The 16,818-nt window shown below is 35.3% G+C and overlaps 1 protein-coding gene across 1 annotated transcript in view; it reads right to left on the bottom strand.

The window, feature by feature from the left end:
• IPO11 (importin 11) overlaps positions 1-16,818 on the bottom strand; it is a gene marked incomplete at both ends in the record, with an annotated part of 26,708 nt that overhangs the window by 9,739 nt on the left and 151 nt on the right. Inside the window, 12 exon segments of the mRNA XM_010190714.1 lie at positions 1,810-1,886; positions 3,430-3,545; positions 5,334-5,447; positions 6,274-6,390; positions 6,971-7,011; positions 7,193-7,226; positions 8,338-8,464; positions 12,641-12,746; positions 13,351-13,398; positions 15,281-15,371; positions 16,501-16,544; positions 16,780-16,818. The exon segment at positions 16,780-16,818 is cut by the window's right edge and continues 30 nt beyond it. Coding sequence (XP_010189016.1) covers positions 1,810-1,886; positions 3,430-3,545; positions 5,334-5,447; positions 6,274-6,390; positions 6,971-7,011; positions 7,193-7,226; positions 8,338-8,464; positions 12,641-12,746; positions 13,351-13,398; positions 15,281-15,371; positions 16,501-16,544; positions 16,780-16,818 — 954 coding nt within the window.

The raw sequence follows: 16,818 nt of genomic DNA, 5'->3' as shown, positions 1-16,818 counted from the left end.
GTGAGTGAGTGCACATTTTGGATCGTTTGGCCAAAAACTTAAGAATTCTTAACTCAACTGTGTCTGGTAATATTCCCAACCAGCATATCGAACCTGTATTTGTTAAATGTCAGTGGGATGTTGTCTTGGTGAATGAAGTTTGTCTGCTTAATTTCAGTTGCAGATTAAAGCTTGTTTGAGTTCATTATTTGTGTGCCTGCAGCCATTTTGGTGCGATTCCGTGACAAGCAATAACACCAAAGACTTCTAAGGAAGGTCAGTTAAGCAACATTGTACTCCTGTATCTTTAAGGACAGCACTGATTACTTTAAAAGGGAAATCTAATTGATTTGTACAACTCTGACACCCAGTTCTAACAGCAGGGGTATCCTGAAATGGGTATGAAAAGCTCTTTTCAGAAAGGCAAATGTATCTGGAAAGGAACAACTACATATTATTTTCATATTAGCAAAAAAAAATATCAAAACCATTTCTACATTTTTCCTTTCAATTGACTGTTAAAAATTGAAGAGATCTCACTGCACTGACATATGGTGACATATGCCACAGGCCAGTGACATGGCCATGGCAAAGGCATGTTCAAATAATAAAAAATCTAGTATGAATGAATCAATCACTAAAAAAAAATCATTAACTAAATCTCAAACCAATTTTTTATGCATCACACACTGGAACTGCTTGCCAACCGATAACAGATCAGCAGTGTGACACACTATGCAAATAACAACCATTTGTACAGTGCAAGTTTCAAGTATCAGATAGGATCTACTACTAACACAAAACAAGTAGTAAGAAGGGTAGGTGTGTAGATACAAATAAAGATACATAGAAAGCATTTGGCAGCTACAGAATCTAAGAGGTAGCTCTGGAGTTAAATACTAAAACCATGACAAAACACTGCTATTCTGAGCAGTTTTGCCATTAGACATCTAGTATGCACAGTGAAATAACAGAAGGCATAATATTGCACCTACCCACTATGATGTAACTTTCTATTGACCTTTAGTCAGAATAAAATATTAAGTGCTGAAAACAATCAATTAAAAAGCTAACTTCTGTAATTTTATAAACACATTCCTCTAAAAAAGAAATCCATCTGCTATATTAACTCCACAACAAACAAAAGCACAGATAAAGATTTCATTAAACAAAAACATATTTACACAATAACTTTAAACCACAAAACTTTTATACTCCCTTTAATTACAAAGCAAAAGTACCCCAAATATGTCCTAAGTACTGAATGTTAATCCTCATTGATAAGTTTACATTTTGTCAACAACTCAGGCAAAACTACTGCTTTTAATTTCAGTGCTGACTGACTGATATTCTTACAAATATATTTACGTAGTTTCAAAACATCCTACATAGTTATTAACCTAATAATGGAAAAGCTAATAATGGAAACTTAGTTCTTCAGACTAGAAATCATCATTCTGTTTGTAAGCAGAACAGGCAAGTATTCCATAAAATCAGTATCACTAAAACCGAGCACATTTGGTGTTACATTCCAGGGACTTCTTAAAAAAAAAAACCCCTCTGAAACAATAAGACAAATATCAGTTTATCTTTTGGTTACAAAGCAGCTTCAGTTTATTAAAAAAAGAGAACTAGTGTAAGCAGATAATAAATCTTAAAGAAGATGGGAAAGCCAAACAATAAAAATCCCCGTTCTTAATTTTTTTAATAGTTACAATTTTGCAAGCTCCCTCAGTAATTGCAGCCACAACAGCATTACTTCATGTCTGAACAACACAAGTAGTAGAAAAAAAAACCACAAAGCAGAAATCTTATTAGTAAAAGACTTACCAAGAAGAGCAGACATGTTCTGAAATATTCTCAGGAGCTCAGGTGTAAGGTATGGACTATTCTCCAACGTTACTAACCTAAGAATAGATTAAGTAAAATATTTTGGATGATTTATGAATAACACTGAGCAATCATTTTGACAGATGTAAAATATTCTAACTTCTAGTAACTATCTATATGATCCTCAAATAACGTGTCACAATTACTTGAAGCATATTTCAAGTGCAGCAGAAATTGTTATAACATACCCATCAGTATAGGCATGAGTGTTCCTAACAGTAGGAAGAGAAAGAAAAATGTGCTACTGTTTCTTTATAAAGACAGCATAACCTCCAAAATGCAGCAGTGAGAATCTCTAAGTACCCAACTTGGGAACTCATAGAAGGCAGGTAGAGAGGAATATTCCTGGTGCAAGGACAACACGTGTAGTGCTCTACACCTCAAAAGAGCAGGTGTGGTGGCAACCAGCTATAACCTTTATTATTTTTTTGAGGTCTGAAATGATGCACTGATTACCATACATAAAAGTATAACTATATGCTTAGCATTGTTTGTATCAATTTAAACTTCCTGAGGTTTGAAAACAGTAGCTATAAATTAAATTAATATTTAAAGCCACAACAACACATTCCAGTTTGTTCCTAGATCTTAGGTGTAAGATTACTGTATTTAAATAACATTTATGATTATGTAAATTATCTTAGGTGTTCTCCTGCTTTTTGGTCAAGAAGCCATTAGAGACCTCTGCCAGCTCATCAGATTCCTCTGATGCTCTAGGGCATCTTAGAATCATTCTTATGCATAGCCACAGAATAACAACCTCAAGATCAGTATTATTAAGAACATATAAAAGTTCTGAACTGATACATTAAAAACACCAGTCTTAAATTTTGCTAAGACCTTGCACTTCGACTTGCTGCACCTCTACCACTAGCATTATAACTCTTAGATTTGCTGCACTTAGAACAGATCATTTGTAGGTTAAGTATTTGTAATTTCAACGGCCATCTATAATTTACATCAAAGGAATCCTTCACTACTTCAAGACAAACTCAATATATTCCTATTCTGAAGAAAAGAATCTCTGTTCTCTGCTGAATTTGGTCCAGGTAACAGTTTCCTCCTCTCAGAGTGTCAGCTGCACCAGAAACAAATTAGGCTCATGGCAAACTGATCACTGGGTCACTTCCTGTTTTATGTTCAGTCATCAAATAGCTTGAGATCTGGAAGGTAACTTCTACATTTTGTCCCTTTAAACTCACTATCTCTTCCACAAAGCAGCTCTGAGAATCTCTGGGTCAAGCATGTCAAATTGTTAATTTAGCAGGCATGTTATGGTGACTCTAGACAGTCTTGCTGTTCATTATCACAACAGAACTGTATTTCACTACCAGCTACTTGAAAGTGGATTACCTGCTCAGTTTTTTTAAATTGTGTTTCTTTTATTAACTTCCTAACCGCATCTATTCTGAGAAAAAATATGATATAGATGATGTTAAGGTAAGATAACAGGAACACATCAATTCTTAATACAGTGAAAGCTTTTTTACTTTTTTTTCTCCCGAGGATAGAACAAAAATAACATTTTTAAAATTAGAAACTGATGAAGAACACCCTTACCACAACTCTAAACCATCTTCCAGAAGATAGACATGTGGAGGCTGAGAAACATCTGTACTTAGCTGAATAACTGGAAGCAGGAAAGGATAGAGATTTTTGCTGTCTGCTCCCAGTCCCTATAAAAGTAAATTTAAAAAAGTAAAATACTTCAAAAGCTTCAAATCAAGAATTTCAGGAATAGCATTGAAAGAGATCTGTGATGCTGCTCTGTTAGCTGATCAAAGGCTGAACTTGCATCCGTTTCATACAAAAAAATAGTCTGATACTCCTGAGCTTTCCCTCAACATGTCTTGAGAAAATAACTTAAGTTTTCTTGAAAACAAGCAGCTTATCAATGGTCTGCAAGAAAAAATGATAATCAATACACATTCCTAAAACCATTCACTAGTCATTCTCTTTCTGGGAAAAGCCACAGCTCTAACAAATGCTAATCAACTAAATGTTGAGTAAAATGTTTTAAAGATCAAGAGAAGAATTACTCTTTGGACCTTACCAAATACTAAATATTCGGACATATTTTAAGAATCAAGAGAAGGGTTTGTTTTCAATGCAACACAAAGAGTCACAGACTAATGACAGTGATTTATTTTTCTAAATGGTCTGTGAGCCTTGCACAAAGATGTCTTCCCAATAATGTATTCTGGAAAGGAAAAGTTCCCTACAACACAGAGCTAAACAACAAAAATTCTACAAAAAATCTACACAAAAACAATGGTTTGAGAATCACTTTGTTTCACTGTATCACCTCTATTCTCAGTACTACTATCACTTACTGCACTTTGAAGCCACAGGCACAAAGAAAGGTAAGGTGATAGTAGTCCCCTGGCTCACAGTACTTTGAATAATTCTGACTATTCAGTTTTAAAACAGAAATTAACAAAAAAAGATATTCAAGTATAGCTAAAATGAAATTATGAGCACAGATAAATTCTCAAAAGAAAAACTATCAAAGAGATTGAAATACAACAGGACATGATACAAATTGATTACATAAAGCAGGCTGCTCAGAGCTGCTATTATCTCTGGAGAAAGCAGAGGAGAACATTAGAAGCAATGAAATTTAAGAAGTGATGAAATAAAGCATTTTTTCCCATACGCTCTATAAAACAGTTGTCAAAATCATTGCAAAGGACATAATAGGTATCAGAGGTTATGTAGCAGAAAGGTAATAGTAAAAATAGTAACAATAAAAGGGTTGGAATTCTAAATAAACAAGATGACCCACAATTAGTCAATGCCAACAACATCCTTGAGAGACATTAACAGTTATGATTTAAAAAAACCCAAACATTTGACACTAACCTGAAATAAAATGCAAATTTAAATAACAGGCAAAGTGAAACTTGTGGTGGCCTGTATCTTGGTCTAGGATTTAAAAATGGCTCATCTTCACAGAAAGCTTGTAACCAAAACAGAAATTCCACATGCCTGGGAGCTGAATGGAAAGCAGGGGGGAAACAGAGGGGCCCACACTGCAGAATCAAGTCTGAACCTTACACAACGATTATAAGAAGTGACCAACATTCCTAAAAATGGCTGGGAAATACAGGAAGCCAGAACAAGCTCTTCCATGTAGACTATAAAGTCACTAAAGGAAGTTCAATTCCAGGATCACCAAAACCCTCCAGAAGACAAGCAAATCTGCCTAAATAACTGCTTTTACTGGACAAGCCCCTGGAAACGGGATGGTTAAGTGCTTAACACTGGCCATGTTTACCTCCACTATCAGAGAACCATGTATTTATTCTAAGACTGAAAAGAATTTAGAAATAGCCTATAAAACAAAAATATACCTTAATTTTAGATATATATACATATATACACACACAGAGAGAACATGTAGGCATGCCTGAGAAAGAACTGTAGGAGACACTGAAAACATTTATGTGGTTCTGAACCCTTACCTGGACGAGATGGATTAGAGTAGTTAGAATGGCACATCGTAGCATATTGTGCTCCTCACTCTGTTTCCAAAGAAGTGGTAAATACTGAACCAAACATCCTACATATGGTCGTATCTGAAGTTCAGAACACAAAATTGTATCTTAATGTGTGAAATAAGACCATTAATTTATCCCAAGCATAATTTCTGGAATATTTAATAGCTGCTTTAATCACAGTAAAAATACAGTTTTATTTAACTTAATACTCTTTCCTTTTCCTAAAACACCATATTCCATACATTGTGACTGATGTAACTTCTGACTGTGCAGTGGTTTGAAAAGAACATATTACTTATGGTAATATTTCTGAATGGCAATCATGTTTAAGTAATAAAGAGATTACACAAAAAAATGCTTAATTTGATAACCTGAGATATTTCCATATTAATATATTCTTCACTTAGACAGGATTCATAAATAATGGAATCTTTTAAGACCAGAAACAGTCCTGGTAAAAAGAAAAACAGATAATGCTGAACATACTCTGAAGTTATCCATGCTTTGAGCAGGGGCTGAACTACATAACCTCCACAGGTTTGTCCCAACATATCTTTTTTTGGTGATACTCTACAATACTAAAAGGTTAATCTATTTGTCTTCTTAAATATTTAATTAGGAATCAGCATAAACATATTCAAAGCTCCTTTCTCAACTTGTTTTTTCTGCTGCTTCTCTAGCTGATCTAAAACACAGGGAAATCTGCTGTCATGCTGACGTCTCCTACAAGCGACAATTATGAAAGCTTGTTCTGGCTGTCAGACAGGACTATTTGTCACTACCATAACAATAACCAGTTGATTAATCAATGTCATTTTTCTACTGTTTTTGTGTAAGCCAAAAACATCAAGTCCTCCTCTGTGTTCTCAGTACAAAGCTAATGCTGAGATATATATAAATATACCTGTATATTGACTCTTTCAATCACACAAGACAGAACATGAAGAACATGCATTTTGGTGTCACATTCTGTTACTTCCTGAAGTAGCTGAAAGAGCAGTGTAAACATGGATTCCAGATACTAAAAGAAAAATAAACAACTACAGATTAGACCATCAGAAATACAATTGGTGACATTAATTGGTGATTTTTCTATACACTTGCAACCTTAACACATCTATGAACTTTGAAAGACACTCACAAAGTGTGCAAAATGTTACTCCTTCATTTGAAAAAATGCACACTGATCAATCACTGCCTAAACAAGATAAAAAATTCAGATATGCTCTTACATAACAGTTCAAATGTGAACAATTTGAACACATAATTTTCATTTTTTTGGTAAGTGTAAAAATGACTTCACAGATAAAATACTATAAAGCTGTTTTTAAGATGTATTTTATACACAAACTTGTATTTAATGTTTATGTGAAACAGGCATACTGGAAAGTCACATTTTGATGTATGAAGACTAAAAAAACCAGGAAAAAACAAAACAAAAAACCCCCCATACACACACACTGATTACTAAATAGAGTAGTTTAAAATGCAATTAGAAATGGTTTTTTTCTGGTTTAAAATGAAAATTAATAATATATTTTCCCCATGTTCCTCTATGGATGTATCTGCTTATCAGAATACGCCCATATAAATGCTCTTACCGGTAAGAACTGGTCAGTTCTGAACTCAAAGTCATCTACAGGTAGACAACCATTAAGGAAAAATAGTACAGACTGCAGATGGATACAAGACTCAAATAGGCAAATAATCCATGGATATAGAAAACTGTAATGTGAAGAATTTGGTATTAAGTTTAAAATTGTTAATTTTCCAGTAACTCTGAATAAAGAACTAATCAAACTTCTTTGCCAATAAAAGGATATTTAACTTTAGTGTTGTAGCGGTCTCGATACGGACCTGAAAGACAAAAGTCAAGAAACATCATGCATATGTCCATCAAACATTTTGATTATCAACATAGCAGTATCTGACAATATCAAACCAGTTGCTGTTTTGACAATTGAATCATTCTATGTGTTCTGTCATCCTCAAAGAAATTTAGTTACTTCAACTCAAACATTTTCATTTGCTTTCATTTTAGTACCCATTATAGTTTATTTGGCATTGCTAAAGTGGTACCACCTAGGCAAACTACTCAAGGTTAAACTTTCATGAAGGTCAAGAAAGAATTAAACAAGAAGAGATCTAGAGAAGGAGTTTAACTTGGGATAATCTCATGGCGTGCTGTCACCCAAAAAGCACAGAATCAAATAAACTCAGCAAGTTAGCATGTGCTTCTCTGGTAGGTGTTCAGATGGTCAGCAAGCAATAACTGAAAACAGCCACAACATTGACACAGAAACACATCCTGCTCTGCTAAAGCTGTCTGGCATCACAGAAATAACTGTTAGGACTGCCAATTACTAGTACTTAACTAACAAACTAGCTAGCTTTATCTGTTTTATTTGTTGGCTGCTAGGTCTGTTTGTATAAAGATAACATAAAAAAAGAAACAACCACAAAAACAGCTTCTCAACTCAACCTCACCTGCTGGTAAACTGAAATTGCAGCTTAAAACCACAGAATTGTACTCAACTAGCTTAGTAACCTATGTTATTTATCACATTCTGTTACCACATAACTATGTTGATGCTTAAATAATACTGTTTACTGCATGGACTAGTCATAGAATAACCCTGTTTTGCCTACATAAAGTGTTCATTTGTTTATAAATTATTTATCTCAAGACACTTCACAACTTCCTTTTTACAAAAATCAGACTATTGCTTATTGTGTGTCATTTTCCCGTTGAAGTCATCACCTAGTGAACAACTTAAGGGCTTGTGTCATGTCTTTGACTTTACTGTTCAATAATTCCACAATTAAACAGCCCCACAATTTCTCAACAGATTACCTTTTGCAAGACAACAGACTTCAAGGTGTGATGTTATGAAGTTAAGGTATGGTATTAATGTTTTGACTGTGTTTACAGAATAAATGCATAATCTAAAATATTATTTATACTTACCACTAAGTCCTGGTCTTGAAGCAAGTTACGAATTGCCTCATACAACATAGGTCTCAAGTCTGATTTGAATTTTACAGAAATCCACTGTCCAATCAGCCAAATTACTCGTCGGCGTATTGCTTTATAGCTTTAAAAGTGGGGGTGGGGAAAAAAAACAACCAACTCTTTAACTCATTATACTTGCTGTTCTAGAATACTTTGATGAAAAAGAAATCTAAGAATCATTAGGAAAATATTACTTCCTGAAACAACTATCAAAAGATTTAGTTTGTCAAGACTAACTTTAGAACGTTAATGCAGAAATCTTTTTCAACAAAATTCGTCATCAGAAGGCTCAGGAAACATGAACATAATCTGAAGATAACTTTCATCCTAAATGACTGAATCTTGAATGTCTCACTAGAGATACAGTTTATTCTGCACATGGCACACCAATAAGAGAAACTAAAAAGAAATCTTACATTTATTACTGCTGTCATGGGGTCTACTGCTTTCACTGTGCTCTTCAGTGATTTCCTTGACATTCCTTTTATGCTTAAAATTTTAGGTCAGATACAATTTAAAAATGCAAACTTAAAGAACTGACAGAGTATTTAATGTCATCTATCTAAAAGTATTCTCAGAAAGAACTGGTATTACCTAATCTTGCACCACTATCGCGACAAGGGCACAAACCTAACAGCTTTAGAGTCAGTGGGCAGAGGTAAGCAGCAGAACAACAATGAGCTGAATTGCCTAACATTATGATTGAGAAAAGCATTCCACAGAGCTATTTTTGTCCACTGATCAGGAAGAGTAGCTCAGATTTAAATGTTTAACTTGCAGACATACGAAGTTAGGAGGAAGAAACCTATTCACAGAATTTTAAGTAAAAATTATTTTGCCTTATTATCCTAAACGTATTTTTCATTTCATGAACTTTCAGCCTTGTAGGCCACCAAGACAGTAATTTAAACTGAAGTTACTGAGGTTTCTTTACATTTAATAAATGTGATTTATTAAACATTCCCATAACCATTCACACCTTCAGAGAACATGAAAATTATGAAAATAGCATGTGTAGAGTAGTTCATTAGACTAGAACACAAAGCTAACAAGGAATAAAATTCCAGTGTTGCTGGAGATCTATTGAGTGGCTTGTTGCCTTCAGAGGCGTAGCGACCTGGTTCAGGAACGGCTCAGCGACCCCACCTCTGGGTCTGCGTGGACCATAAGCTCACAAACACCAATGTGGTGGACGGCAAATGGCGTTTATTGATAGGTGACAGAGCGTTTTATAGCCTGAGTTTACAACGTCACATCCGCCTGCTAACGTCGTAAATCAAATGCTATTGGCTATCAGGAGAGGGGGGCCCTTATGCTTTCCGTACAGCGCGATATCTTCCGGCCGCCAGGCCCTAACTACCCACATCTCCCCCTTCCCTATGCACTAAATTATAATGGTTAAATGCAATAACAACCCATGAGGAAGCATAACTTACACAAGATATGACCTTACAAACATGTCCGTCTATTTATTCAAGAAACTGTGATGATGTAACTTTTTCTATTCTTAGAATGGTTGTGCCTGATACAAAACCTTTTAAAAATCAGAATATTAAAACACTAAGAGGCTTTTCTTGAAAAAAGCTTTGGATGGCTTTCAAACCACTATCACATGAAGAAGTTTCTACTGATGTGCTGCCGATAACAAGGATTTTCAGCTCTGGTGATATCTATCATACAATCCATACACCCTACCTGCATCTTAGTATATTGGTGCTCTCTCTGGTAGAGAAAAGACAGCATGTTTTAGGATTTTTGGGGTGTGTACATGTGGTTTGCATTTTGTTTTGAGGTTCTTTGGTGTTTTTTACTTTTTTTTAAAGGGACTTCAGATGCTAGAAACTGTTCTGTTGACAGGTGCTCTTTTTTGAGGTCCTACCTTTTCTACATTCACTGCTTCTGGGAAAAGCTCACCCCTTACAACATCATTAGCTATTACACCAGGAGCACACACTGAGTAAGTACAAGCAGATTGAGTCTGCTGCACCTAAAGCTCACATGGAAAAAGTTACTATATTGCAGAACAAGGCAACTTCTGTTGCAGTAGTCATAGGATGGCAGCTTTAAGCAGTCTGAACAGCACTCAGACACTGAAGGCAAAAGTATCTTACTTGATACCAAAGTACTAAGTGTCACATCAATACTTTAGGCAGCAAAAGTTGTTTTAAGATTGAATTATTGTGCAAGATTTTATTCAGTAAACTATTTTCATGTTATGAAGTTTCAAGTTATGGAAACTTCTCCTTACTCAGTACGAAACTAAACATACGGCAAGTGATAAATTTGGCAATGCAATGTTTCTAAAAATCTTTGACAGTCTCACTATCAACAGACAACAAAACATTCAAAGAAAGTAAAACAGAGCAAATGCTATGGTCACTGCTTATAATACATAGGTTTATGTTTCCAAACATGAACCAGTTTGTGAACAAGTATACTAATCACTATGGGACATCCTGTAGCACAGCAGATCATGCCCTCCAATCTGCTTTACATGAACTGGATATGTATTCCTGAAGCTGTTGTTAAAGCACCACTCCATTGAAACTACTAACATTGTCTCCCTTACTGTCATGATCTCCAATGATGCTGGCAGTAGAAGCTGTTCAAGCAAAGCTCCAGACTTCTGGACAACTTCTACTACAAGCTTCTGTCCACATAGACATTTCATCCCAGGATATCACAAACGTCAACCAAATGGTTACATCAGGTGCCCTCCCTACTGTAAATACAACTGTATCAACCACAGAAGATGTCAGTCAGTCTTACTTAAGCTATATGGGCGGACAGCATAAAAATGCCAAAGCCAGCATGTGCTACAAATACCATGGCAGCTTTGTTCAGAGATCAGTCCTGGTGTGGCACAACAAAAGTTCACTCAAAAAAGATCTCTCATTTTTTTTTTCTGCTCTTCTGACATTTAGTCTAACCATTAGAGCACTTGGCCATTGATAGATAGCAAGGTAAAGTTGAGATCATACAAAAAAGCCTCAAAAACATTAGAAGACACCAGGTAAACAACTATAGCAATTATTCTGTGATTCTGAAGCAAGGTTATACATCCAAAAGTAAATAATTAATTTTTTAAAAAAGTATATGGTAATGAAAAGAAGCATTTTAATATTTGTAAGTTTAGCAGGATCTTCCATTCTACACGAAATTGAACTGTTTTTGTAAAGAAAGTTTATAACTGGCATTTGGAAATAAAAATGCTGGCTGTCAACTCATTATAGAAAATAATTTACAATTTATAGTAGCTCCTAAGGGTATTAGCAAACAAATCAGTTTATATTTCAGATAACAATAATGTCTGTAAAGATTAATTTTAAATGTACAAAAAAACCCCAAAAAACCCCAGTGAAGTTCTTCAAAGGACGCTAGGCTCAGTGCCAATGACTCTGATGAGAAAAAGAGGACATACTTATTCAGAGCCAAAGGGTGACTGGGAACTCATCCGATGAGGATTAGCAGGTACAAAGCAGTCACTATCCTTCCCCTGAGGTAAGTGACAGTTTGAGGAACAGGGAGGAACACCATCTTCTAGAGATGGACAGCTCAGTCTGTACTGAGATGGCAAAACTGATCTTTCTCAATACCCTGTGATATCTGCTAAAGGAAAAAAAATAATGGTACTCATGTGAAGGCCATCCAAGCACTGGGAACCTTTGTGAGAAGGAAAACGCACAGTAGATGGGCTATATAATACATTTTATGTAGAACTGACCTGTAAACATTCATACTTTACCATGCAACCCAAATCCTTACCTCCCCACTTTATTGCTGGCAAAATTACCTTAAGAGTGCTACAGAGGGCTTGTATTTAAACTAGTACAGAAGAACAAATCTCTATTTTGGCTGAACTACAGTCTTCACAGAGATTATTTACACTTGGACTTCGCTGCCTAAAGGGCTCTGGGGTCTCAGCAGGCCTAAATATCTGTCCTTAAATGAGCAAAGATGGTTGCCCTGAGAAAGTTTAGTCAACTCAAATGTATGCAAGAGGGCAGACAGATATTATTTTTACAAAACCCTAGAAATATCCACCACACCAATTCAGAAATAAACAGAAACTGTCAAGAACACTGTCACTTCTGTGACTCTATCAGTTTTTCATACGTATTTCATACCTTGGCTTATTTAGTGGATATTTTTAAATTTTGAGCATTTTTCAAGTCTGCAATTATTAGATATTATATCTTACCAGAGTTGTACCAGTTCATATTTACATGATGAAGGTATAACAAACTAAAGTGTTTACCTGTTATGAGAAACCTGTAGTTCTGCTAATAGTTGGTTTTTAAACCACTGATCAAAATCCACACTGTCAAATAGTTCATAAGCAGCCAGTCCAACTGCATTATACACTGTAGAAAAAAATAGTTATGCTTATTGTTTGCTTAGATGTTTAATTTTTAATACTAAATAATCTCACTAATTTAAGTTTCAAAAAACAATTTTGACAACCTGAACATAATAAAGCAAGCAAATCTTTCTGTATGAAGATATTATCTGACCACAGTATCTTAGTAAAAGATACTACACAAGAAAATTCAGGCTCTTGAAAATAATTAAAAGCCATAAATACAATGAAGATCTTATTCTAACATCAAGGATGGTTCCATCAGAGGTCTTGGACAATTGTTTTCTTTTGCCATAAAATCTCCTTACTTGCCAAATGGACAGACTATCTCCATGGAAGTGTAGTAGCCCATTTAATTGCAGACAGGAAAGGACAGGACAGTAAGGGAGATTGTCTAAGCATTTGTTTCACAAAAAAAGCACCATATTTTTACATAAGCATTTCAAACAGTGAAGACTGACATCAAGTGCAAGGAGAAATAGGATCTAAGTCCTACTTTCCAAATGGCCTAAAAAAAATCTTGCAAATTCTTCATATAATTTTTAAGAAGTTAAGCGCATATGCAAAAGCCATTTGTTACTTCAAATGTGAAGTAAAATTTAACTTACCAGCATCTTTTATCAGTATAGCATTGGTATCTTCCATGTTGGTAGATTCTACAAGACAAAGTTAAAATAAAGAAAAAAGTGTAAATAAAACAAAGAACACAAGCAACTTTGCACTTCTACACTCCAAATAAGTATGCTGTGTATTAAGAATGCTTTGCTATTTTTGTTTTATTCACAAGTTCAGCTATTTCAGTTTTGATAGTTTCCTCAGTGAATATATTAAAATCACATTTCTGCTTCCATACCCTATTTTTGACTAACTTCTTTAGAGCTAAACATTTTCAACAGTAACAAGCAAGTCAGAAGCACGTATTTTAAATAAACAGACTCAAAACCCGCAGAGTGCTGAAGACAGTCGACCACATGGTACTATTTCCAACAGAGTCGTAGACCTAGTTCCTATATACTTTATATATGTCTGCATGTGTACTTACAGCATAAGTAAAAATTTTCCAAAATCTTAAGACTTAATGGATCCTTAAGATCATCTAGTACTTCAACCTGTTGAAGTACTTTCTTAGGTTGAAAACATCCAGAAATAGCTACTAGAGGCTTCAGGAGCTAAAAAAAGTACACACATACCTTTTAGCATGGACATATTAACTTCCATAATTCTTGGAAAAACAAAGTAACTCTCAACCCTGTTGTAAGGAACCTTTTACCACTCCCAATGTCACAGCACAGCAAAGCATCCTGAAGCTTATGTACACAAAGTATATTACAAAGATTCAGAGAAGTCAGAAACATCCTTCAGACAATGTGTATTTATCTCTATTTAATAGAAGGTACTGATCCAATCTGGTAAGTTCAAATATAAAATATTGTAAATCAGGTAAAATACACCTAAGGAAACAACCTAAGCTGAAATGACAGGAAAAACAAAGTGGCAGCTTCCACTCATCATCTTTCACAGCCAAACTCAGTTTGGGGGTGAAGAAAACTTCAATCATTCTTCAGTCTTCACACAGAAGAATATCAAATTTTTAAAGGAGATTCTGGAGATTTGGAAAGTCCTCTAGAGTCTCCAAAATGACAGCATAACTTGAACTTTCTTTTAAAGGTCTTTTCCCTCAGGATTTTTGCAGAGTCATGGCAGGATTATCATCAACTGCCTTGCAACGCTTGAACAGGGAGTTCCCAATAAAAAACAACTACAGAATTTATTAAGCTTGTTGACCATTGTCAAGAAATCTTGAAACCTCATGAAAGTAGAAATACCCCAATCTTGGTCAGTCATCTAAAACACTTATGAGAAAAAGTGAAGAATCCTTAGCATTTCTTCTTCCTAAATACACATGGAATTTTCCTTATGGTACAGAATCACAGAACGTTAGGGATTGGAAGGGACCTCAAAAGATCATCTAGTCCAATCCCCCTGCCGGAGCAGGAACACCTAGATGAGGTTGCACAGGAAGGCATCCAGGCAGTTTTGAATGTCTCCAGAGAAGGAGACTCCACAACCTCTCTGGGCAGCCTGTTCCAGTGCTCTGTCACCCTCACTGAGAAGAAGTTTCTTCTCAAATTTAAGTGGAACCTCCTGTGTTCCAGCTTGTGCCCATTACCCCTTGTCCTATCATTGTTTGTCACCGAGAAGAGCCTGGCTCCATCCTCGTGACACTCACCCTTTAAATATTTATAAACATGAATGAGGTCTCCCCTCAGTCTCCTCTTCTGCAAACTAAAGAGACCCAGCTCCCTCAGCCGCTCCTCATAAGGGAGATGCTCCACTCCCTTAATCATCTTAATCATCTTTAGGTAGGTCATCTGGTAGGTTTAGAAACACTTTTAAAATACTAACACGTCCTTTCGAAAATAGAGTGAATGCACGATATAAAATTAGATATCAAAAGGTAATATTGTTTAACAGCTGACAAAAGTGAATGTAAAGAATTGTGCATTTTACAGTTCCTCTGTTTTTTAAAGAACTTACCTTGGAGACTGCGAACCATTTCTAAAAGCACAGGGGTAAGAGTTTGATTATATTCATGGAAGACATCAATAAAAAGAACTTCTGTGCATGGCTGAAAAGTTAAAAGATCTGTTTTAGAATCTATCAAAATAAAGGCAATTAAAAATACAGTTTAGGGCAAAATTTTAAGTGCCAAATACCTTGCAACAAAAGTCACATTTTTAAATACAAGATATTGTAGCAAAATTAGTATTACATGAAATAGCACTCTACCTACTATACAGTATGCTTCAACTCTAGCAAGATTTTCATGGCTGTATCTCTATCAGCCAGTTCTGTAGTAGAAGAACAATGGACCTGTGGAGTGAAACAGCTGGTGGTGATGAGCCAATGACCACACTGTAGGTATGTCACAGCTTTGTGGATTCATTTTGGTCAAGCCACCTGGACTGAACACACTAGATGCACAGGGTTTGGTATTAGAGTTTTAAAATGAAAGTAATCCAGCAAATAAGCTTTGAGATCTCTCATCAAAGCAAACCACAGCAGCAATAATTGGGAGATTCATTACAACAGCATACTTTTGATCTGAACTAAAATGCTAACATAGACGCATTTGAAACTTTCTTCATCATGTCTACAAATAAGTGCGCCTGTCTTTCTTGGGTTTTATTTCTCTGTTAATTTCCTTTTCATTACAATTGTTACTATATTATAGTAATTATTATAATAATAATTTATTTCAATTATTAAACTGTTATTATTGCAACCAACGGGTTTTCTCACTTTTAGCCTTCCCATTCTCTTCCCCCATTCTGCTGAGGAAGTGAATGAGTGAGCAACTGTACGCTGCTTAGTTGTCAGCTGGAGCTAAAATGCAACACGAAAGTCGTAAGTGATAGCACCAGCTACCATTTTAAAGACCAGACTACTTCTAGTGGATTTAATAACCATCAGATACTATACAATACAACTGCTGAAGCAAACTCCTTTTCCCTCCCTCCTAGAATATGAAGTACATAGTTTCCTGTATCTTTCAGCATGTTTAAACATTGATAAATGAACTAAGTCCATACCAATTCTACATTCATACCAATTTTAATGAAATTTCGTTAACTAAAGGTTTTCTTGAAAAGCGTGAACTTATCTTTCATCCAAATAACACCTCTCCTAGTTACAAGACTAATCAAGAAAGGCATCCAGAAATGTTGAATGGTCTTCTTTCAAACTGAAACACTTACTCTGAGACTGTACTTCCAAGAATCTCCTCCTGTCTCTTCTACAGCTATTATTTCAAGAAGAAAAGGAAAAAAATATTATTTCAACTATTGTCCAAATAAAGTGCAATATTTAGATATATGAATAACACATGCTACTGAGAAATCTCTTGTTTTGAAAAGTCTCTAGAAGGAATATTTGCCCATGTAACAAGACCGCAGTAAGCAATCTGCGCAGGCAATGTGGACATGAAACTCTTACATCTAAATAAACTGCAATCAACTATAAAACACATTTCTTACTGAAGCCTTCTGGGTCCTCTTCCCACATCATTAATTCCT

Source organism: Mesitornis unicolor, unplaced genomic scaffold, assembly GCF_000695765.1.
Source record: "Mesitornis unicolor isolate BGI_N332 unplaced genomic scaffold, ASM69576v1 scaffold47108, whole genome shotgun sequence".
In the NCBI taxonomy this organism is placed as follows: Eukaryota; Metazoa; Chordata; class Aves; order Mesitornithiformes; family Mesitornithidae; genus Mesitornis; species Mesitornis unicolor.
The sequence above is the reverse complement of the archived record's forward strand: the minus strand, read 5'-3'. Positions and strand labels throughout refer to the sequence as shown.